The 23,245-nt window shown below is 32.7% G+C and overlaps 4 protein-coding genes across 5 annotated transcripts; 3 read left to right on the top strand and 1 right to left on the bottom strand.

The window, feature by feature from the left end:
- Positions 1 to 272: 272 nt before the first annotated feature.
- LOC131604505 (uncharacterized) lies at positions 273 to 1,106 on the top strand. Its single transcript, XM_058876940.1, has one exon. The coding sequence runs from the start codon at positions 273 to 275 to the stop codon at positions 1,104 to 1,106; it is 834 nt and encodes a 277-aa protein (XP_058732923.1).
- Positions 1,107 to 5,547: 4,441 nt separating this feature from the next.
- Positions 5,548 to 6,028, top strand: LOC131604504 (non-specific lipid-transfer protein 1-like). Its single transcript, XM_058876939.1, has 2 exons — positions 5,548 to 5,903; positions 6,019 to 6,028. Exons 1-2 carry the CDS (start codon positions 5,548 to 5,550, stop codon positions 6,026 to 6,028), a joined length of 366 nt encoding a protein of 121 aa, XP_058732922.1.
- A 9,327-nt stretch (positions 6,029 to 15,355) lies between these two features.
- On the top strand, positions 15,356 to 16,401 carry LOC131601555 (non-specific lipid-transfer protein 1-like). Its single transcript, XM_058873408.1, has 2 exons — positions 15,356 to 15,785; positions 16,086 to 16,401. Exons 1-2 carry the CDS (start codon positions 15,424 to 15,426, stop codon positions 16,093 to 16,095), a joined length of 372 nt encoding a protein of 123 aa, XP_058729391.1. The 5' UTR covers positions 15,356 to 15,423; the 3' UTR covers positions 16,096 to 16,401.
- Positions 16,402 to 16,518: 117 nt separating this feature from the next.
- Positions 16,519 to 22,071, bottom strand: LOC131601554 (uncharacterized). 2 transcript variants are annotated; one of them, XR_009283691.1, is made up of 7 exons: positions 21,916 to 22,071; positions 20,667 to 21,281; positions 19,921 to 20,070; positions 19,479 to 19,604; positions 18,889 to 19,329; positions 18,406 to 18,771; positions 16,519 to 17,796 (listed from the first exon to the last, which is right to left on the bottom strand). XR_009283691.1 is itself a non-coding variant. In XM_058873407.1 (6 exons), the coding sequence occupies exons 1-6, from the start codon at positions 21,973 to 21,975 to the stop codon at positions 18,532 to 18,534; spliced, it is 1,632 nt and encodes a 543-aa protein (XP_058729390.1). In that variant the 5' UTR covers positions 21,976 to 22,071; the 3' UTR covers positions 18,189 to 18,531. The 2 variants fall into 2 exon arrangements, 1 of the variants encoding a protein (XP_058729390.1); XM_058873407.1 differs by lacking the exon at positions 16,519 to 17,796 and having other exon boundaries at positions 18,189 to 18,771.
- Positions 22,072 to 23,245: the final 1,174 nt, after the last annotated feature.

Here is a 23,245-nt window from a genome sequence, read left to right as displayed (position 1 = left end):
TCATCTATAGTTTTAGAGGATAAGGCTTTCTAGGTCTATGAGTGGAGAAAGATGGAAAACTAACTTATTATGTCAATGTCTACGCCTCTTGCGACAAAATCACTAGGAGACGAACTTGGAAGAATCTTTGTGAATTCAAGAATAATAACACCGTAGGATCTTAGTGCATTGGGGGCGACTTCAACTCTATCTCTACTCTTGATGAAAGATTTGGAGTTACTATTAGCGATTATAGTAGGGATACAAGATCTTTCAATGATTTCATAGAGGAAATGGAGTTGGTGGATCTTCCAACAATTGGAGGTAAGTTTACTTGGTTCAAAAGCAACGGGAAGGCTATGAGTAGGCTCGATAGATTTTTATTATCGGAGTGCTTCATAGACGACATTAAGGTGGAAGCTCAATATATAGGAGAGAGGGATGTGTCGGATCATGCTCCGATTTGGTTGAAAAACAATAGAAAGGATTGGGGTCCTAAGCCTTTTAAGTTTAACAACTTATGGCTAAATCATGAGGAGTTCGATAATTTTGTCGAAGAGGAGTGGAATAAACTAGTAGTTAAAGGGAGAGGGGACTATTGCTTGGTTGAAAAGTTGAAAATCCTTAAAAGTCGGATCTCTTGGTGGAATAAAACGGTTTATGGTTGGATTGACCTCAGGATTGACAAAGACGTGAAAGAGATGCATTCTTTAGATAACTTGTTTGTTCATTTTGCAGGTAACGCTCCGGAAGAGGTGGTTGAGAAAAGGTTGAAAGTAGTGGAGGATTTTTGGTCTAACCTAAACAAAAAAGAAGGGCTCCTTAGATTAAAGTCGAGACAACTTTGGCTCACCGAGGGGGACGATAACACACGTTTTTTTCATAATTCCTTAAAGGATAGAAGAAGAAGGAATTCTTTATGTACCATGGAGACTAGGGGTGGTAGAGTAGAAGAGGTTAAGGATATTAAAGATTATACTTTCAAGCACTTTGAAGGATTTTTTAAAGAAGAGGTTTGTACTAGACCGGAACCGCATGGAATTGACTTGAAAGTGCTACCTCTAGGGAATTCTTTGGAACTTGAAAAACCATTTTCCGAGGAAGAGGTCAAGGATGCTATTTGGTAGTGTGATGGGAACAAAAGTCCGGGGCCGGATGGTTTTTCTTTGGAGTTCTTTAAAAGATTTTGGTATCTTATTAAAGAAGATTTGATGAAGTTATGCAATGATTTCTTCTTAAAAGGTACGCTTGTCAAAGCCATTTCTTCTTCTTTCCTTGCGCTTATCCCTAAAAAGAAGAATCCTCAAGATTTGTCCGAGTATCGCCCTATTTGTCTTGTGGGGAGTATTTACAAGATCCTTGTGAAGATTTTGGTGGCTAGAATGAGAGGTGTTTTAGATAAATTGATTTCTACCAATCAAACCGCCTTTGTTCCGGGTAGGAGTATGATGGATGAAGTTCTAATGGTTAACGAGATTCTTGATTGGGCTAAAAGAAAAAAGAGGGGGTGTCTCTTACTTAAAGTGGATTTTGAAAAGGCTTACGACTCTATTTCTTGGAATTACCTTAGATGGATAATGAGAAGAATGGGGTTTGGGAAGAGATGGATGATTTGGATGGAATCTTGCATTTTCTCTAGTCACATGTCCGTTTTGGTAAATGGTAGTGCTACCAAAGAATTTAAAGTCCATCGTGGTCTTCGTCAAGGTGATCCGATTTCTCCTTTTCTCTTTGTTATAGTTATGGAAGGTCTTAGTGCTCTAATGAGGAAGTCAATAGAGGTGGGGGACTTCCATCCTTTCAAATACGGTGAAGATGACTTTGTGGATATTCTCCGATTTGCGGATGACACCGTAATTATTGGAGAACCTACAAGTGACAATCTTTGGAGTATGAAAGTGATTTTGAGAGGTTTTGAGCTTGTTTCTGGATTGAAAATTAATTTCCACAAAAGCAATTTCTTTGGTACTAATATTGGTGATTGGCTTTATTCTTCGGCTACTTCTTTCTTATCTTGTAAAAAAGGATCATTTCCTTTTAAATTTCTTGGTATTTGGGTTGGTGAAAGAGCTAACAAGACGAAGGTGTGGAAGGACGTGGTTAACAACATAAAAGCAAGATTGTCGATGTGGAAGGGGAGAAACATTTCTATAGGTGGTAGGGTGACTCTCATTGGGTCGGTGCTTAATGCAATTCCAATTTTCACCCTTTCTTTTTATAAAGCTCCGAGCAAGATTATCAAAGAGATTAGAGGTCTTCTTAGTAATTTTTTATGGAATGGGAATGCAAATAAAAGAAGCATTCATTGGGTGAAGTGGGAGAATGTTTGCAAACCTAAGGAGAAAGGTGGATTAGGCATTAGAGATGTTGGTGATATAAATAGAGCTCTCCTCCTCAAATGGAAATGGAGAATCTTGAAGGAGGATAATGCCATTTGGAGTAGATTTCTATCCTTGAGATACCAAAATCCGAAACTCAAAGTGCTAGCTTCTTGTGGGGATGTTTTAAATCGGGATGATTCTAGTTGGTGGAGGGATATCATCCTTAATGATTTTAAAGAGGAGGATAGCGTTGAAGGCTTTACCGAATGGATTAATTGTGAGTGTAAGAATGGAAACAACATTCTCTTTTGGCATAGTTGTTGGTTGGGTGATCAAACTCTTCGTGAATATTTACCACACTTGTTCGACCTCTCAACCAATAAACTATGCAAGGTTAGCGATATTATATCTTGGAATAATGGTGTCTTTTCTTGGAATATCAACGACCTCTTTGGCATTGACGGAGTGTCCATCTTGAACTTGCCTTCCCTCTCTTCCGGCCAAAATGGTACCTTCTCGGATTTGGCTATTCAATTGAGGGACTTAAAAGAATCTTTGGAGAGCTTGGCGCCGACCAATTCGGATAACGACGTTTTTCATTGGAAACTTAATCCCTCCGATGTTTTCTTGGTTGCAAGTGTGACTAGTTTGGTTTCTAATGCCAAAGACAAAGCTTGGTCAACCGATACTATCAAGTTGTTGGAAAGAATGTGCAAGTCTAAGGTTCCGAAAAAGGCCCATATCTTTTCTTGGAGATTCTTTATTGATCGCCTTCCTTTAAAAGACCTTTTGCTTCATAGGGGGTTGCTAATTTCACTTCTCTTGATTGTGTCCTTTGTTCTAATCATCCGGAATCATCGCTACACCTCTTCTTTCATTGCAATGTTTCGAAAGCGGTGTGGGAGAAAGTCTACAATTGGTTGGGAGAAGATGTGGAGTTTAATTTGGACGAGTTCAAGAGCTTCGGTTGCATTCAAGAGAAGGTGAAGAAACACAATATTAGAATTAAATTAAATTCTATTTGGTTAGCTATAATTTGGTGCATTTGGATAATGAGAAATGCTATTATCTTTGAGAACGCTACTTTTAGCTTCGAAACGGTATTCTCCAACATTTTGTTCTTCTCTTGGAGATGGTTAGGAGGTAGTGATCCTATTTCTAGGACCCCTTTTTATGATTGGTATAAATTACCTCTAAACTGTTTCAACTCTCTTTAGAGTTTTTGTTGTAAGGGTTACACCCCTAGTGCGATATCTTATAAATTGCTTATTCACTACAAGAATAAGGCTCTTCTGCGAAGTGTTTTAGTGACGTGATTATCACGTGTCAAAAATTTGGTAGTTGCGACGTGATAATCACGTCACTACCTTTAAATAATATAAATAATGTAAAACCATTGGGAGTCAGACATTGATTATTGAAAAAAGAAGTTGTGACATGGGAAACACGTCACTACTAAAAAGTAAAATAAAAAACACTAAAGGCTGTAACATTCGCATGGGAGGAAAGGTTCAAAATTTCAAAAAAATTTGTTGTGACGTGTTAAACACGTCGCAAAATTTAAGAGGGAAATTTCAATTTTCGTGAATTGATTGGTAGCAGGCTTTAGCAGGCAGCCTCATTAAATGATGTTTCTGTTTAAATGTTGTGACGTGAATATCATGTGGCAAGGTTGTGACATGATATTCACGTCACTGTTTGACTTATATTAATAGGTTAATATTTTAAGTTTTGCATATACAAAACTTATTAAAAACGAAATTATAAAAAAATAGTATATAAAAACAATTTTTTTTTTAAGTTTTGCATATTAAAGATGAAATTTATTTACATATATTTAATAAAACAACATATAAAAAATATAAAAGTATGTTTATTTTTAATTTATTGATTTAATTTATATATTTTAATATATTTAGTTTTTAAATTTAATTTATATATATAATTTATTAATTGGGTTTTGGAAATTAAAAAAAAAGGAATAGTGACGTGATTTGCATGTCACTAATTAGTGGCATGGAAATCACGTCGCAACTTTTTCAAAACTACAATTATTAGTGACATGATTTTTATGTCACTAATTAGTGACATGAAAATCACGTGGCAAATAAAACTGATTTTCTAAACCACAACTATTGCGCCTGCTCTGACTTAAATATTGAGAATCTCTATGCAAACATTTGCGACGTGATGTTCACGTCACTGTTTGGCTTATATATAATTGGCTTTTAGTTCTCTTTCTGCATAACTCATATGTTCTACAAAAAAAATTCTCTCTTCCCTTCATTCCAATTCATTTCTTCTCTACCATTTTTTCATTCAAATAGCTTCAAATCTTGTATCAAAGGTAAGTTTAATTCAATTTTTTTTTTATAATTTCGTTTTATCAATATCTTTCATTGTTTGTAATATTTTTTATTATTAATTTTAGATTAATTTTTTTTGTAAGGTATTGAAGAGAAGGTTGAAGGAGATTGAAGAATAAAAAAAATGTAAAAGAATATTTAGTTTATAACTTATTAATTTAATTTATATATTTTAATATATTTAGTTTCTAAATTTAATTTATATATATAATTTATTAATTGGGTTTTAGAAATTTAAAAAAAAAAAAAGATTAGTGACGTGATTTACATGTCACTAATTAGTGGCATGTCGCAACTTTTTCAAAACTATAATTATTAGTGACATGATTTTCATGTCACTAATTAGTGACATGAAAATCACGTGGCAAATAAAGCTGCTTTTCTAAACCACAACTGATGCGCCTGCTCTGACTTAATTGTTGGGAATCTCTATGCAAATATTTGCGACGTGATTTTCATGTCACTAATTAGTGACATGAAAATCACGCCACAACTTAGTTGTCACCCGTGAAGTGATTTTGCTGGTTGTGGCGTGAAATTCACGTCACTAATGAGTGTTTTTTTTGTAGTGATTAAAAAAAAAATTCCCACAAAATTAACCCAGTTTAAGTATTTTTCCTATAAGTTGTGATCTAAAGTAATATAGACACTCCACATTAATTCCTCACTCACACATTATTCATGCAAACTATACGTACCGTAACTGCATTTCCAACTCCTCAACAAACTAACCGTTTTTTTCACACACATATAATTCTTTTTTTTTTTATAATTTTGAATCTCCTTCACATTATAAATATCCAACCTTTGATCATTCTCTCCACATCAAATTTTAACCAAAACACAACTCATATTTCTAACTCCCTAAAGTCATCAATCCAATGTCTAGCTCAACGTTGTTGGTTAAGGTCACTTGCATGGCAATGATGATGTGCATGATTTTAGGTCTACCACAAACTCTTTCAGCTCTCACTTGTGGCCAAGTTGAGGCAAAATTAGCACCGTGCGTCCCTTACGTGACCGGAATCGTAGGTGCTGTCCCGCAGCCGTGTTGTGATGGTATTACGGCCGTGAACAACCAATCCACGACGAAAGATGATCGTCAAGCTGCCTGTAGGTGTATCGATAAAGCGGCTAAGGCACTGCCCGGACTCAATGTTGATGCTCTTGTTGGCCTCCCTAGTAAATGTGGTGTTAAATTGCCTTTTAACCTTGGTCCCTCCACTGACTGCAACAAGTATGTATATATCCGTTATTGAACATTATAAAGTTATATTAAAAAAAATATAAACCTTTATTTTCATTAAGATAGAGGAATTAACCTTAATGTTCATTTTTATTGCCAAATGCAGGATTGAGTAAGACATAGCTTGTTGGAGATGACATTACTGAATAAAGAAATTGACTCCAGCTCGCTTGTAATAACATATTTTAGTTTAAAATAAATAAACGTTCTTTATGTTTCCCTTAAGACAAGTGCTAAATAAGAATTATTTATAATTAAAGATATAGATTTATAGATGCAGAAGCAGTACTATTAAATGATTGGATGTTATATATAAGATATTAAATGTCCATATTATCCCAACTTAGTTGAACTCAAAGTCTTTGTTTGCAAGTTTAGAAAGGAAGGGAGAAGAAGACTTCCGAAAATGAAAATTTAAAAAAATTTAAAAAAATATTTGATAGTTTTTTGAAAAAAAGAATTTTATTTAAAATAATAAAAAAGTTATTATCATTACTATATTTTTATTTTTCAGAATACTATAACAACCTAAAAGATATTTGAAAAAATTATGTAAGTCTTTCAAAACACCCCAAAATCCTCCTTCTATGGATGCCAATGGGTACACGCACCTGAAACATCGGGTGGCACCCGAACTCGAACTCAGTCAACTCAAGTTTTCACCTGTTGACTCGGTTCGGGTGCGGGTGGATCTCGTACATTTGAGTCTGCCTGTCATCCCTACCTCCTTCAATACAATTTTTTAGCTCTCTATTTTATGTGATTTTTTATGTTATAAATAAAATTGAATCCTGTAAAACCCTCGTACTCAAAATCTTTCTATTCTTTTAACCTAATTTTTCTTATTTTTTAAAATCGTCTCCTCCCTTTCTCTTCAAACTCGCAAGGAAAGCTTATGGTACTGACAACCAAATTATTTGCTTTAATCTCTATTTTTTTTTAATGAAAGAGAGGGTAAAAAGTCCAAAGAAGGAAAAATTTTAACATGAATCTCCAACAAATCACCTTCTAACAAGTGATTAAAAAGTTGGGCACTAATTAAAATTACACATTATTTCAATAAAGATTATTTCCACTTCTAGCTATGTTACATTGATAATGTGAAACTTTTAAAATAAAATTTTTAAAAATATAGTTTATAATTTGAGAAGGAAAAATCTTATTATATCTATTTTCTCCTGCCATATAGTGCTCTTTTGAAAAACCTTTGTAAAAAAAAGTTGTGTGAATTCCCCTTTCAAATTCTTTCGTTTTAAACCTTATAAAATTTTTGTTTTTAAAACTATCATTGCTATTTGAAGATTCGGTCATTTCAAACCTTATAAACTTGAAGTTTATGTCATTTAAAACCCTCTGGAATATGACGGGTAAGATTAATTTTACAACAAAAAAAATTACAGGGCTCAAAATGATAGAGTCCTTCAAGTGGTAAGGTTGGTTTTAAAAATAAAAAATTTACGAGGTTTAAAATGAGAGAATTTTTAATTGTTAGGAGAATTCATACAACTTTTTTTCTCATGGGAGTTTTTCAAACGAGTCCTATATGGCAGAGAAAAAAATAAATATTAACCCATTTAATAATATTTTGGATTGTGTTGTTCCGCTTCTTTCAATTTATATTTGTATCTCTGCCATAGATACCTGTTTGTGTTTTTTTTTTTTTGACAGAAACAAATTTAACTGCTTTCATTAATCAAATAAAGAATAATATAAGGAGGAATTACATCAAACATACAGCGTCGAGACCAAGAATTGGCCGCCTTAGCTAAGGTATGGGCAACCATATTCGCTTGACGCTTGATAAACTTAACCTCAAAGTAGGGGAAATCTAATAGCAACAACTTAATAGAATTAATAATAGAGAAAAACTCAGAGCTACTCGGCGTATTAGAGCTAAGGGCTTGGACCACCTGTTGAGAATCACTTTCAAAAATTGTCGGAGCATTATGAAGCATAATAACATAATGAATTGCTTCCTTAAGAGCTAAGGCCTCCGCTTCCAACACCGAAAAATTACTACCATCCCAAGCCGTACCCGCGGCAACAAAATTACCATGGTCGTTACGCATACACCGCCCTCGATTCGTAGTCCCTACACGGTTGTTGAAAGTGGCATCCACATTACATTTGAAGCTACCAATAGGAGGCGGGTTCCATGAAACCACTTCTCCGTTGTCTAACTGCGGCTCCCGAATATTTTGGGCCATAAACCAATCTTGCCACTTATGGAATGCTAGCCAACCAAGTTTGGAAGCATCTTCCTTTTCATTATGCCACACGAAGTCGTTCCTATTCTTCCATAACCCTTCCAACATAACCGCCACTCTTCCTGCGGTATACCTATCCTCCTTCATGCAAATATCAAAGATAAAGGACCTGAGATCCTGGAAAGAATGGAGACGAGGAGAGATGATATCAGTAAGACCAGCCGACTGCCAACAAGAGAACGTTTCTGAACAACCAACAAATACATGCCAATCGTCCTCATAATTATGACCACAAAGCTGACAGATGGGACTACAAGGTACATGATGTTGAATAAGACGCACCTTAGATGGGAGACAATCACTACAAATCCTCCAAAGAAGATGTTTCACTCGAGACGGAGTTGTTATATTCCAGAGATCACTCCAGTTTACTCCTTCCTTAACCAAGCCCACACTTTCTTGATGCTTCCTCCAACATCTATATCCCGATCGAACACTATAGTTACCACTTACATCATCCTTCCAGATCATACGGTCTTCGACCACTTCTTCTATCAACGGAACTTGTAACCCGTTTGTGTTGAAATTTAAAAATTATATTCAAATTATAAGAATTCCTGCCACTTTCTAAAGCTGTAAGCCAAATTTTTATCCATTAATTCATTTGACAATATATATATATATATATATATATATATATATATATATATATATATATATATATATATATATATATATATATATATATATATATATATATATATATATAGTTTTCTTTTGGGGAATTGTGTTCATCTTAGCATACCATTTATGATACACGTTATGTGCATGCAATCTGTTAGCAGTATCAATATAAAGATGGAGGGTGAACAGTTATTATCAACATTTGATTTTTGCTTTTTTTCACAACTGTAGACTATTTAGTTAGTGTTGATTTTCAAATTGTTTTGTGGTAAGTTTTTCTTTCGAAGATTTTTTCCTTCATTTTCGAAGATTTTTTGTGGTAAGTTTTAGTATGCGCGGTATGGTTGGACAATCTAGTGGGTTTGAACCTATGTCGAATTTAAAACTTAAATTCAACTTAAACTATAGTTTTACTCTAAAAGTTTAATTTTGACCGTTGAAATTTCGATCGTCGGTTTTAAAATGGCAATTCAAATTTGTTCACACCTATAAGGATGTCTTATAACCATTTTATGTGTTTTTTAATGGTTAACTATGCATATTCATTAATTTAATTTTGCATTTTCAAAAAATAATCTAAACATCTTACCAAATCAAAAAATACTATTACTCACTAAATATAAAATCATCTAATAATTTAATTTTATCTTTAGACATCAACTATATATTAAATATAAGAAGAAAAAGTATAAGGAGAACAAACTCAAAACTTTCAAAAAGAACAAAAACTGAAAAAGAAAACCAAAATCGATAGAATGCATAAAAAAGATGAGGGACAATTCTCATTAAAAAAACTAGTGAGACAAGCAGCCGGAAATACCTACCTTAAAAATTTTCTTCGTCTCAAAGTACTTCTTGTTCTTCCTCATTTTATAGACTATCAATTGAAATGGTTAATTTGTCATTCTATCTAAATCACACTATAACAAATAACGTTTTTAACTTTAAAAAACTAAATGGTATGATTATTATTTTATTTTTTTAAAGTTGTTACATTGTTTACCCAAAATATTACACTGTTTATTTAATATTACATTGTTTGTACATAATATTAAAATAAAAATAAAATTCAAATTTCCTAGGGCTCAAGATAAAAATCATATTCCTAGAATCTAGATGAAAATCAAATTCCCTCAAGATTTAGACTTTAAATCTTCGAATTATTTAATCTTGGGAAAGATCTTCTGTTGAATCTTACATTCAATTGTTTCTGATGAAAAAAAGGGTAAGATAATTAATATCAAAAATAAAATTATTTTCGGTTCGAATAAATATTTAAGAAAACAAACTTTGAACCCATAAAATTTTCTCCTCTTGGCATCCATCATAGAGAACTTTTTCAAGCGTCCTTATGTTTCAAGCGCTTCATATGTTTAACTTGAGTTAGATTTTCAATATTCACCATGTTTGTATAATGGATGTCCCTAAGATTTCACGCGGATCACTAATTGCAGCGTCTTGAGAATTGATAATCATTAAATGGACGACAAAGATTTGTTAAGGCCGATGTATATAGTATAGAAAAAAAAATGCTTTACTATCACCTTGGTCATGACAAATCACCGAGGTGAATGCGCATTTTATTTTATTTTTAATTACATTGTTTTCATATAATATTAAAAATATATTGTATGTAACAAATCTTTGATGATATCAAGATTTAAATGCTAGAGGTCCCATGCAAGATGCTATAGATCTGTTTCCAGGGCCAATGGAAGAAAAAAATATTTCCAAAGATACATTGCGGTGGTAAATATTTCCTAGGTGGGAATAATTTATTTCCAGTGATAAAGGAGCTCCTGCTAAGGATGTAATCCGGGGAATACCGGGTTCAATTCCTAGGTGGGAACAATGCTTGCTCTGGATTACTAGGGCTCATTTCCCCTAGAAACCAGAGTGCGAAAGCCAAAAAAAGGATTAGGGTAAAATCTAATTAACTGTTGTTTTAATAGTAAAATATGATTATTATATCTCTCGGTTTAACTATAAAACTTAGGTAAATTATCATCTCCTTTAAACTATCACCTCGATTTTGGATTAAAACTGAGGTGAATAATTCTTTTTTTTTAAATATTACATTGTTTACACATAATATTAAGATAAATTGTTTACAACAAATCTTTTCAAAGGTTAAGCTCCCTTCTTTGTGTAAGTTGAAGCTCCCTTCTCTGTTTAAGTTCCAACTTCTAAAAGAATGATGCTTGAATGTCAGAACTTTGCATTCAAAATTCACCATTATTTTAGCAGTCTGTTTATTTGAAGAGAGAGGAGTACACAAGAAATGTCATATTATTTCTTTGATTGGAAATGTACAACAAATCTTTGAAGCAAGATTGATCTTCTGCACTTGCAATCTATGAAATGAGCAAAAATACATCAACACTATTATGTGAGATATATTGCAAGGGCAGAAAAAATATTTTGTTCTAAATAGAAGAACATTGAAGATTTTTGTTGTCTTGCAATCCATCCCAAAGAATGATGCATGCGAGTTTGGGGGCTTCATATAAGTAAGAATTAGGTTAAAATCTGTTTGACGAGTGCTTTTATAATGAAATATGATTATTTGATCCTTCGGTTATATCAAAAAATTGAAATGTTAGTTCATTTAGTTTACACTTATAAACAAATAAAATCATAAACTGTAATATTTGGGATTCGAAGTGTGTCCTGATTTGTTTTTCCCCGCGGTTTTCTTAAAAATCGAGGGCATATGTTGTTTTTATTATTATAAAAAAAACAAAACATGGCACACCTAGGCATAACACCTTATTTTTTTCTGGATGAGGTGAAAGTTTTGTCATGAAATATATTATTTGTCTTACGGATGCAAGGTATCAATATTCACAATCTCCCTCATCAATAGTGATTTTCAAACAATCGACAAATTTTAAAAGAGGATTATTATCAACACGTGTTTTAGTAATATTATTTCTTACGCATCAACTGATTCCTTTGTTAAATCATTCTTCTGAACATGCATAGATTTATTCCCCATGTGTTTATGCATTTCAATATGACCACTTTCTCTTGATCTTCTTTAACAAGTTTGCTAGACAAAAAAACTATGAGCAATGTTATGACATTGCGAACAAAACAATGACAAATTTTCATAATCAACCTTAAAGAGAAAAGCATAACCATCTCTTTTGACCCATAATTTATGTATGATTTTATAAGATAAATAAATATAAACTAAAACTCTTATAAAATGTCCAAAATATCTCTCTAAAGGGCACTTACTTGTTGCAACATTCAAACACATTAGTGTTTTGAAGCAGCTAAAAACTAAAAAGATAATATCAGAACGGCAATATTTCTAAGGCAAATCATGAAGGAGGATTGGTGAGGGCGAGACTAAATACATTTTAGTGATCCTAGGATTCCCTAGTGTGGTGAGACAACGTCGCCAAGAACCACCTAAGGTGTGGATCTAACATTATTGTATGGTTTTGCCTCTCATTGGTGTGACGTCGAGGTGGAGCAACTTGTTGTTCTCTTCCACTCATAAGAATCTTTCACCTTAGAGGCATGCATCTGTTGTTGTACCAAATTGTAAATATTGGTAATCTGTTCATTTTCTCCTAGCATATATAGGGTGTTATGGAGTTGTTGGAGGCTATGAAACATCTCTTATTCAGGAACGTGCACCTACAGTTAATATTGTTTAGAGGTATGGCCCTGAAGCAGTTGAATGATCTCTGCATAAAACAAGGGATAAATACGCATTTGACCGCAGAGTTGTCATTGAGTTTTTAGGGTAAGGCTTGTGCAAAAGTAGCTTACATGGTCAATAGGTGTTTATTTACAAGAATAAACTTCCAAAAACTTGTGGTGGTTTGTACTAGGAAAATTGAAAATAGTCTTATTTGGAAGTCATCAAAAATTTGCTTATTGATCAAATCAAGCCCAATCAGTTTGATGGTAAAGTTGTGGATTGTGTCTTCAATAGCTATCCAAGAGAAAAGAAGGTTTGTGAGTTGTTGGGAGTGAACCTAGAGGATCAAAGTTCATCAATCACATATGTATTACTTTCAGTTAGTCTTGTCAAGACAAGAAAACTAAAGTCATAGTGATGAAGTTTTTAGAAACTGTGACGGGGAAGACTCAGTTTGAGGTAGGGTTCCTACTATGGATACTAGTAATAGTCAGTTAAAGATTACAGAGGTCTCTAATTATCATTTGACTCATGATAGGGTAAAGAGGGAGAATGTATCATCTTAAAGGGAGAGTTATTATGGCATTGGGTGTTATGCTTTGAATGTGGTTGAAGGGTTGCAAAAGGCATAAATAAGAATCTTTGGGGAGGCACTCAAAAGCAATGGGAGTCAAAGATGGTTGAAGAAGCATGCTTGTGGACTTGTTAGATTTCCTAAACATAAAAATGGGATTGGAAGAAAGTGGATGTAAGTGGAAAGATCAAGGTTCAAATGTGGTTTGAACTTAATCAAGGTTGTTGAATAGTGATTTTACATGGTAGATAGCAGGAAGGTGGTTGATGTATATAGTGACATCACCACAGTTTAACGTCAAGATGGAGATTGTAAAAGTATGTCTTAAAATCTTTGGGTGATGAAGAGAAAGAAGAGATGTTTCGAGATTACCATAAATCAGAAAGTCGAAAAGCAGTCAAACTTGGTCAATTTGCAAGTATCAAATTTAGTCAATTCTATTTGTGGATTCATTTATTAATGTTAGAATATTTTATATTAACTTAGATATATTATAAAATACTCTAAATTCATATAAAAGATACGTTGCTTTAAGTCATTTATTTTATTTATCATTGTTCTTTGTTCTCGCGCGTCAAATTTTTTGTTGTTTAAACTTTAAATAATTCTTTTTTAATTGTTTTGAGTTATTCTACATTTTTTTTCGCAATAATAAATATAAAGTTAAATGAAAAACTAAAATATTGATAGAATATATTATAAAAAAATTATTTTAGATGAATATTTATATAAAAATAAGATGTTAGTTTAATATAATATACATCTGTATATAAATATGTTGGTATTATTATTTAATTTATTTTAAATATTCAAACATTTTGTCATTCTTTTTTAATTTTTATGAAACTGCAATAATGTCGATATCTATACCATTGAGTCTAGAGGAAGAGTTTAGATTCACAAAACAAGAAAAATCAATATTTAAATCCTGACTAAAAGATAATTAATTTATAGTTAATTTGTGACATGCTTCAAATATGAATTATCTATAGTGAAAGAAACTGTGAAAAGTATAACTAAATAAATAAATAAATAAATAAATAAATAAATAAATAAATAAATAAATAGATAAATAAATAAAAGTTATCTAAGTTATAGAAGTAAATATAAATAAAATATTACTCGTAAGATCAAATTAATATATCACACATATGATGTAGTTTACATGAAAAAATATTTTTTTTAAAAAATTGGATAAAATTGTTCGTAAATCAACTCGGTTGATAAATGTGACTACCATTCTCTAAGACTATGTTTGAATATTATGAAATGTGTTGACAATTAAATGTGAGGAAGAAGTCTCACAATAATTAGAAAATAGAAGATTAATTATTTTATAAGTAAGAGAACATTCACCTATCACCTTAAAATTTTTTGTGAATATGTGGTGTGTCTCTCAATAGCTTTTTTAAAAAATTGAATAGAATTGTCCCCGAAATCAACTCAGTTGGTAAATGTTCAAGGATATTCGACTACCGACTACCGTCCTCTAAGACTATGTTTGAATATTTTGAAATGTATTGAGAATCAAATGTGAGGAAGAAGTCCCACATTGATTGGAAAATGGAAGATTGAGCATTTTATAAGTAAGAGAACACTCACATATCACCTTAAAGTTTTCTCACAAATGTGTGTTCCAAATATAAAATGATCTCTCGTATTAATTCCCGAATGCCTCCAAATGAATATGAACGGAACATAATATTTATTTCATAGTTTAGATATTTTAGGACGGAGCAAGATAAATTCTAGAGAACTCTATTCCGTCCAAATAGGAGAAAAAAATGATAATAAGTGATGAAATAGAATATCACTTTATTCCGCTCTATTTCATTCAATGTTAAATGATCGAAACAATAGAATCTCATTTGATACCATTTCTTTCCGCATACCATTTCTTTCCGCTTCATTCTGTCACGTCCCATTCATTCCCAAATGATATAAATTGGCATTGGAAATCTCCACCCTTAAAACTCCTCCCTCAACATCTTGTCACTAGCAAACACTTTACGAACAGCGACAATTGTTGAAGAATAATTTAATAGCATTTAATTTTGTACAGTGAAAATTTATGAGGTTTCATTGCATTGTCAATGTACCTTTAAAACCTAAACATATGGGTAGTTTCGTCTGCATCTCTAACCTTAAATAGTATTAGAAGCATTTAACCTGTCCAACCATACCTCATAATGACACTAAATTTTCCTCAACTACCACATAACCACAAGCACGTGGTTAGCCATACGCCTTTTTGCATGCACCCCATACACAACCAAACCCCATACCCTTTTCTTCCCCTATATATACTCAAATCCACAACATCTCAAAAACCACAACTTTGAAAATCACATTAATCTCTTGCTAACTTAGCCTATAATCTGTTATATCATGGGTTACTCAACTGTGATGACTAAGGTTGTCTGTTTGGCAATTGTGTGCCTTGTGAGTTTTGGTCCCAAGGCTGGAGAAGCTGTGACATGTGGTCAAGTTGTGAACGGCTTAATGCCATGTGTTTCTTACATAATGAATGGTGGGAATGTGCCTGAGAGGTGTTGTAATGGAATTAGGGGTCTTAATACCATGGCTCAAACCCCTACTGATCGTAGAGCTGTTTGTACCTGCATTAAGAATGCTGTTACCTCAAGTGGTTTCTCCTACTCTAACACCAATCTTAACAATGCTGCTGGCCTTCCAACCAAATGCGGGGTTAACATTCCTTACCGTATCAGCCCCAATACCGACTGTAAAAGGTACTGATTTCAATATTTACATATCTATATTCACACAACATAAAGGTAATCTTTGGTACATAGTTGGGCCTAAGAACATATTGGAGTTTCCACATAATATGAGTCATATTCAACATATACTATACTATGTGACAAGATTAAAGTTGTTGATTTATTTTCATGTAACATTAACTTTAGTTCTATGGTCTGTATCGAACATTATGGGAAAAACTGATTTATATTCGACTCTATTTAATGGGATAAAGTTTGGTTGTTGTTGTATATATACTAATGAATCTATTTTTTTTGGTATTGATGCAGTGTGAACTGAGGTTGAAACATGATGTGTGGAGCAATAGATCAAGAAGAAGGATGCTATATGTTAGTTTATTTTATAGTGTGAGAATAAAGAGGCCACTCTCATGAGTGACGTGAGAAAGATCACTGAAGTTGCTTCTTTCTGGCTTTAAGTTATTGTATCTGTGTTTGTGTATGGTTGTACTGTTTGTGGACACTATAGCATAAATAGAGAGTTAATTATCAAAATAAGTTGATGGATATTGTAAGATGTTGTTCTTTCTTAACTAATGATATATCATATATGTTATTAAATAAACTCAAATCAGTTTCAAACAAATTCTTCTAAATGTCCCAATTAGTCATGCAATTGCAACTTGCTGAAAAAACTAGGATTTGTTAGGTTCATACATCCAACAACTACATGGTTCAGTAAAAAGAAGTTTTATCAGAAAAAAATCACCAAAACTCAAATTTTGAAAAAGCAAACAGGGTTTTTAAACCATAAAACTGAGTTATAATTTTACTCAAGCAAGTATACTAGAACTCCAAAACAAAAGAAAGAAACTATTACAACAACACTACAATAGATTGAATACTGCAAACAAAGCATATCTACTTTTTTAACGATAATTTTCTGCAAACAAAGCATATCTACTTTTTTAACCATAATTTTCTGAATTCGTCCAATTCACGGAAAAAGTGTCAACCGTACTTGAATGATTCTTAAATTCTAACATAAAAATACTCCTCCAATTTTTATTAAAGTTTCGACATTTTCACGTCTACACAGATACATAGATCTAGAACATATTCAAAGACTTATATACACACAAGTGATAACAGGAATGAATTAAGAACATGAAGTGGTGTTTGCCTCAAGGACAATGACTTAAAGATGGAAACTATGAATCAACTCTTTATTCAAAAAACAAAAAAGGTTGTGGAAGAGGCAACATAGCCTAAACATAATTACTACCTCTGCCCCTAAATATATGACCTCTTTGGATAAATCACAAAAAATTAAGAAAGTTGATTTGAAGTATTAAATTTGTTGACTATTTTGTATAATTTTACAAGTTTATCTTAGAGAGAGAATTATTTAATGTTCTGTTACAGTATATTTAGTTAGTGCATAAAGATGCAACATAATTAGGATATATAGGTAGAGAAACCATTAATGCACTTTAAAAATTTGAAGTGAGTCATATAAACAGAGACATATAAACAGGTACAAAAAAAAAACTCAAGAGTTTAGAGACAAGTAGTATATTACAAAAATATAATTGAATTCTTAATTAGTTGGCAGATAACTAAAATAATATAAACTTTATTTAGAAAATAAAATCAAAATCATCTATTAACATGTTCATTGTCATGGTATAAGATAATGCACTCATCATAATTCTAGTCTTTTTTTTTTATCAGCTAACATCATTCTTTTAAAGAAATAAATGCAGAAAGTGCATACTGTATATGCTATCAGTATTTGATAAGTGAGATTGAATAATTAGTTAGAGCATCAACAAATGGGAATAAGAGATGTATGAAGATAAAATGCATTCAAACTTTAATTAGATTCAAATCATGCAAATGAAAAATACCATAAACCTGTTTGTTTTTGTGTTGTGCATAAGTTGAACACGCAACAGCCGTGTCAAAGCTACCACATGAAGCTTCTACTTGAACACACCTGATGGACGACACCTTTTCACCGTCGAAACAAAGATGCTCGCTGCATTGTTTCAAATTCTGATAGTCTAAATTCAAATTGAATCTCATGCAATAAGTAAAGATAATTGTTAATGATCAATTTACTATCTTTGTCCAACAACAACAACAACAACAACAACAACCAAGTCTTATCCCACTAAATAAGGTCGGCTACATGGATCAAATTTTGTCATAATATTCTATCTAAGACCGTGTTTTTATCCAATTCGTTAATTTTAAAACCATTCTTTATAGTTTCTCTTATAGTTTTTCTAGGTCTTCCTCTACTTCTAGTTATTTGACTTTTCTCCATCTAATCTACACTCTCCTTACAACATAATTCATTGTCTTTGCCCATTTCACAAAAAATTAGGCAGTGGCTTTCAGCTAAAATGGAAAAACATAACAGTAAGATACGAAAAAAGGTAACTATAATATATAATCCAACAAAATAACCATAAACTAATAAATTCCATTAAAAAAAAGGATCAATAGTCGCCTATTCCTATAATAAGAAATAGGTAACTATATTATAATTTGAACTCCAACTCCTTGCATTTGGACATTGGAGTACATGACCTATCACTTACATAATGTACAACAAAGATAAAAAATAAATAGGTATGGTTACCTGGAAAGAATTTCATGGTTTCACTGCTCAAAGAAACCTGGAAAGAACCTCCTAGTCCTAACACACAACCCCTAACAAACTTGTGATATTATATACAGCAACCTGCTTAAATTCAAGGATAGCATATTATTCAATTGCATCAGTTTGGTAATCCTTAATATGTCTCTCTATTTGGTCTGCAAAGCCATTTAAATTGTTTTTCAAGATGTCTAACTCTTGTTTCAACTCGTCGTTCTCCTTTTCTAATTGTGTTTTGGATAAATTCTCTCTACGGAGAACTCCAATTTCTTCCATTTGTTGGTTTATTTTCAGCTTCAATTCAGCATTTTCCTCCTCTAACATGATATTTTTCTTCCTTAAATCAACCTGTCAATCGAAGAAGTTACTTTTATATGTGACGATACATTGTGCGCGCGTATTATGTGTGTGATGTGTGTGACAACTTGCGAAAACTAAAGGATATAAGGCAGAATAAAATCTCACATCATCAGAGCTGAACTTAGGGGGAGTGTCATCCACTATGAGAGTTTCAGCAATCAACTCTTGCTCTTTTCCTACTTCGTTGTTCCCAATGCTCAAATTTGCGGTTGTGTCTTCCATTATGTGATTTTCAGTGTTTAACCTATCTTTTCTACCTCCATCCTCAGAATCAGATATGGTCAAATTTGTGAAAGAGTCCTCCATCATTAGTTTTTGAGATTGGAACTGCTCCTCTCTGCCTAATTCAATGGGAGTGCTCGAATCGGAGGGGGTGTCCAAGATTATCAGATTTTCAATATTGATTTTCTGTTCTCTATACTCTTCGTCATAAGTGTCCAACCTTGTGGGAGTGTCCTCTACTACCTGATTTTCTAAATTAATCCCGTCTTCTGTATATATTTTACTAGAGCTACTAAGTTGTATCTCTTCATCTTCATCTGAAACCTGCCCATGTCAACCTCTCAATCAAAAGTGAAACTGAAATGAGAATGAACGACTACATTCCTATAGAAGCGTAACATTGGAATAGAAGAACCGAAATGGTAGAAGAGTGATATATTTAAACTTCAAAAAAGCAATAAATTGTAACTCACATTACTTGATGTGCTTGCTGAATAATTTCCATCCCTTTTGACCTTGCTGTCACCTAGTAACTCCATTGCTTCTTTTATTATGTCTATTTGTAACTCTTGAGACGTAGGTTGAAGTTTCCAAATTATCTGTAAATATATATGGATAAGACATCATAAAATTAAAAAGAATTACAATCCACTTTTCTTTCCTCTTACTTTTACGGTGTGGAGCCTTTCGTAAGACATACATCATAACAACAACGCAAGTAATGAAATCATTATTTCAAGACCATATATAGTTGCATATTCGGACTAAATCCTAAAGGACTTGAAAATGAAAAGTGAAAGCATTTTGCTACATTAAATCATTAAAATGGCAACCGCACAGGACAAGAGATATCTTCACACCTATAAACCTTTAAAGTGATAACTCAATGGATGTATTAACAAGTTTCCAAGTTACCTGATCATCATGCAGATCCTTAAACCTTAATGTACCCCGTTGCCTTGGGTGAGATTTACTATGATCCCATCGACACACGCGAGGAAAAGTCATATCTTCTTCATCTAGCAAATTTGGCCGTGCTGTATCAAAGTGCTCGTATGACCATGTCTGTTCGCAATAGTGTGGATAAAAAAAATTAGTTGTTAAGAACTTATTTCCATCAATTGATAAGAATGACATCAATCTTCAACTTTAATCCAGACATTATCAAAACTAAATTGATACCAAGTCAATAATGGGAAAACTATATTACCATCTTAGACAAGTAGAAAATAAGATTGACTTCTCTGAAACAAATAATTGGCCCTATACTATTTCAAAATTTAAGTTCTTGAATGGTTACAATTTACAAGGACATACTATATGTCAAAGAATAGATTAATATTGATAAAAGATTTATCACTCTTGTATACATTGTTCTATGAAGCATGGACACTTCTAGGAGTAGGCTAGTGAAGTGTTAGACACTTGTATGACACTCGTACGACGAGTCAAAAAAGTCACATGTCGGAAAAATCAAACAAGTTTCCTCAAAAAATGATATTTTTTCTTTGCTTCGACATTCTTTGAATCTGTGTCTGACGTGACACCCGTATGACGCTCTTTCAATGCTAACATATATGACTTCAATGCTAAGATACGTGATTTCATTTATAACATATATATGATGTGATAATTATATCATGAATGACTTTTAAACTTACTTGGAGAAATATGAGACAACCACCAACATATTGTACATTGTTATCTTTCCTCTTATCAAGCCACTGACACAAATCTTCAATAACAGCAGCACCCCAAGCAAAACCAGACACCCCATCTAAATCCCCAAGAAAAGACAAGTACCTTGAATCCACTTTCCCGTCATTGGAAGAAAGGAAAGTCCCAATAGTGAAAAGCAAAAAGCTCCTCACAAAATCATCACTCACAACCTCCCCAATCGAGTCCAGCCTCGCTTCAAGACTACCCATAGCCACCTTCCTCTTCGCACGCGAAGCCCCGTATTCCTCTTCCAATTCAGAAAACAACTCATCATCACTCAGCTCCACACGCTGTCCCACCACCGGAAGCCCTAAAATCAAAGCAACATCCAACAAACTAAACCCAATTTCACCAGAACCTAACTCGAAAACTCGCAGCTCAGAATTCCAAGCCTCCATTACTTCCGTAAGGAAAACCTTGTTAAGTGAATGATTTGGAACCAATAACAAACTACCGAATCCCGTTCGCAAGATCGCCGATCTTTGCTCATCAGTTAGATTCTGAACACGCTTCGCAAACGGCGTAAGAGAAAAACGAGTACTGAAATTCTTCACCACCTGAAAAATAAAAAATCAAAATTGAAAGTGTAATCAATTCTCTTTTTAGTGTATTCAATTCCAAGGTTTTAAAGAACGTCTCGGCCACGAAAAACGGTATCAGCAGCTATTCACCCTTTTTAAGTTAAAGAGAAAAAATTATATTGAATTCACACCACAATAATCGCAATCATTATCGCAACATCTATACCGACAGAAATCGCGAAAGTCTTTAAACTACTGCGACGCGGCTGATATTTAAAATCTTCAATTCTAAATTACAGTGTACAATTGCTGAAGTCAAAATTTCAGTTTCAACAATTTAAAGCAATTTCCCTTTCACCGTGAAACACATTAAATTACACTAAAATCGTAAATTCTTAAACCAACTCTTATCCATCTCATGACGCAACTCTACCAGCCGTTACATGCAGACGGAAAATCTTCATAGCTCCGTCAAATCCGCTTACTCCAGCTCAAACTGCGAGGTCAGCCGCAATTAACGTAATCCGCTAGGTCAAATAACCTGAGCAGCCGAAAATAGCTCTACCACGGCGGCGTAGGCGGAGTAAGCCGGAAAAACGCGAACCACACCGAAAATGTTGAAACAACGCAAGTAATTGAGAGAGGAAAGGGAAGGAGAAAAGAGACATACCGGCGGTTCTGCAGCTTGGCCTCCGAGACCGATGGAAGATATTCGGATGGATTTTCTCATCGAGAATTAGGTTTTCCGGCGACGGAGAAGAAGAAAATGAAGTTTTGAGCGTAAAACAGAAACTGAGAGCTTAAACATAAACACTAGTGACTATTGTACTACTTTTTAAGTTTTGAAAGCTTCTGGGATAAGTTTCAAAATGGATGATGAGGTGTGCATAATGTTAAAATAAAAAAACCGCCAAAATTAATTAATTTGTTTTTATTTTTATTTTTAAAAATTAACCTTTTCTTGGGCTGACTCTTATTATATACCCACTTTCCATATTTATTTATTCTTGATATACTTTTTTTGTAATAATGAAATTTTATAATAGTACATCTATTAAATTTATAATTAAAAAATATAAATTTTAAAATATAGATATTTTTTAATATTTGCAACATTTATAAGATAAGATGCCTTATGATAAATATTACAAGAAAAATATATTTTAATTTCTCAAAGATCAATTTTACAAGATTGATTTTAAAAATTAAATTTCCCATGAGTTTTTTTTCGTAAGAAACAAATAAAAAATTATTCATCAAAAAAACCACACTATAAAGAGCTATTACATCCATCATACCTCAAAACTAGTGGGTGTACATGGGTCGGTTTAGATTAGGTTTGGTCAAACATAAGATCCAATCCATATTAGACACTTTAGTTTGGGTGAAGTAAATTAACCACCCGTTACATCAAGTCATCAATGGATCAGTTTGGACAAATCCACTAATTTTTGAGTTGGGTTGGGTAGTGAATTGTTCAAATAATTTTTTTGTTTATAAACATTAAAGGACTAAATGATGAGTCATCATATTTTTTTCATAAAAGTTACTCAAAATTTATATCTTCTTAAAAAAAATTAGATAATTTATCTTTACTATCTTTTAGCATTATATAATAATAAATGATAATATCAACTAATAAAAATTATCATAAAATACTAGTAACAAATTAAAGTTGCATGACATAAAATTGTATTAGCATTAAAATAAGAAAAAAGTAAAACATTCAAAATTAGTTAATGTCATGGTTCGCTAAAGTAGTAAATATTTAGAGAATAAAATTACAACTTCTAAGTTAATATTCATCAAAATTATTAAAATTGTAATAATAAATATTTAATTAGTGGGTCAATTGATCTTTTGAGTTTGGGTTGGGTTTTACTCGAAACCCGATTTTTCAATGGATTTTTTAGTTTTGAAACTCATATCCACTCAAATATCTGACTCAACCCACTTTTGTGGATTTTTTTGTTGGGTTTAACCGGATTTTATGGGTTGAC

This window comes from Vicia villosa, linkage group LG5 (genome assembly GCF_029867415.1).
Source record: "Vicia villosa cultivar HV-30 ecotype Madison, WI linkage group LG5, Vvil1.0, whole genome shotgun sequence".
Taxonomy (NCBI): domain Eukaryota; kingdom Viridiplantae; phylum Streptophyta; class Magnoliopsida; order Fabales; family Fabaceae; genus Vicia; species Vicia villosa.
The sequence above is the reverse complement of the archived record's forward strand: the minus strand, read 5'-3'. Positions and strand labels throughout refer to the sequence as shown.

Coding starts and splice junctions, on each gene's coding strand:
- LOC131604505 (XM_058876940.1), top strand. CDS start 273: ATGGAGTTGGTGGATCTTCCAACAATTGGAGGTAAGTTTACTTGGTTC.
- LOC131604504 (XM_058876939.1), top strand. CDS start 5,548: ATGTCTAGCTCAACGTTGTTGGTTAAGGTCACTTGCATGGCAATGATG.
- LOC131601555 (XM_058873408.1), top strand. CDS start 15,424: ATGGGTTACTCAACTGTGATGACTAAGGTTGTCTGTTTGGCAATTGTG.
- LOC131601554 (XM_058873407.1), bottom strand. CDS start 21,975: ATGAGAAAATCCATCCGAATATCTTCCATCGGTCTCGGAGGCCAAGCT. Junction 19,605..19,920: donor AGGATCTGCATGATGATCAG/GTAACTTGGAAA, acceptor ATATATTTACAG/ATAATTTGGAAACTTCAACC. Junction 18,772..18,888: donor CTAAGTTCAGCTCTGATGAT/GTGAGATTTTAT, acceptor TTCGATTGACAG/GTTGATTTAAGGAAGAAAAA.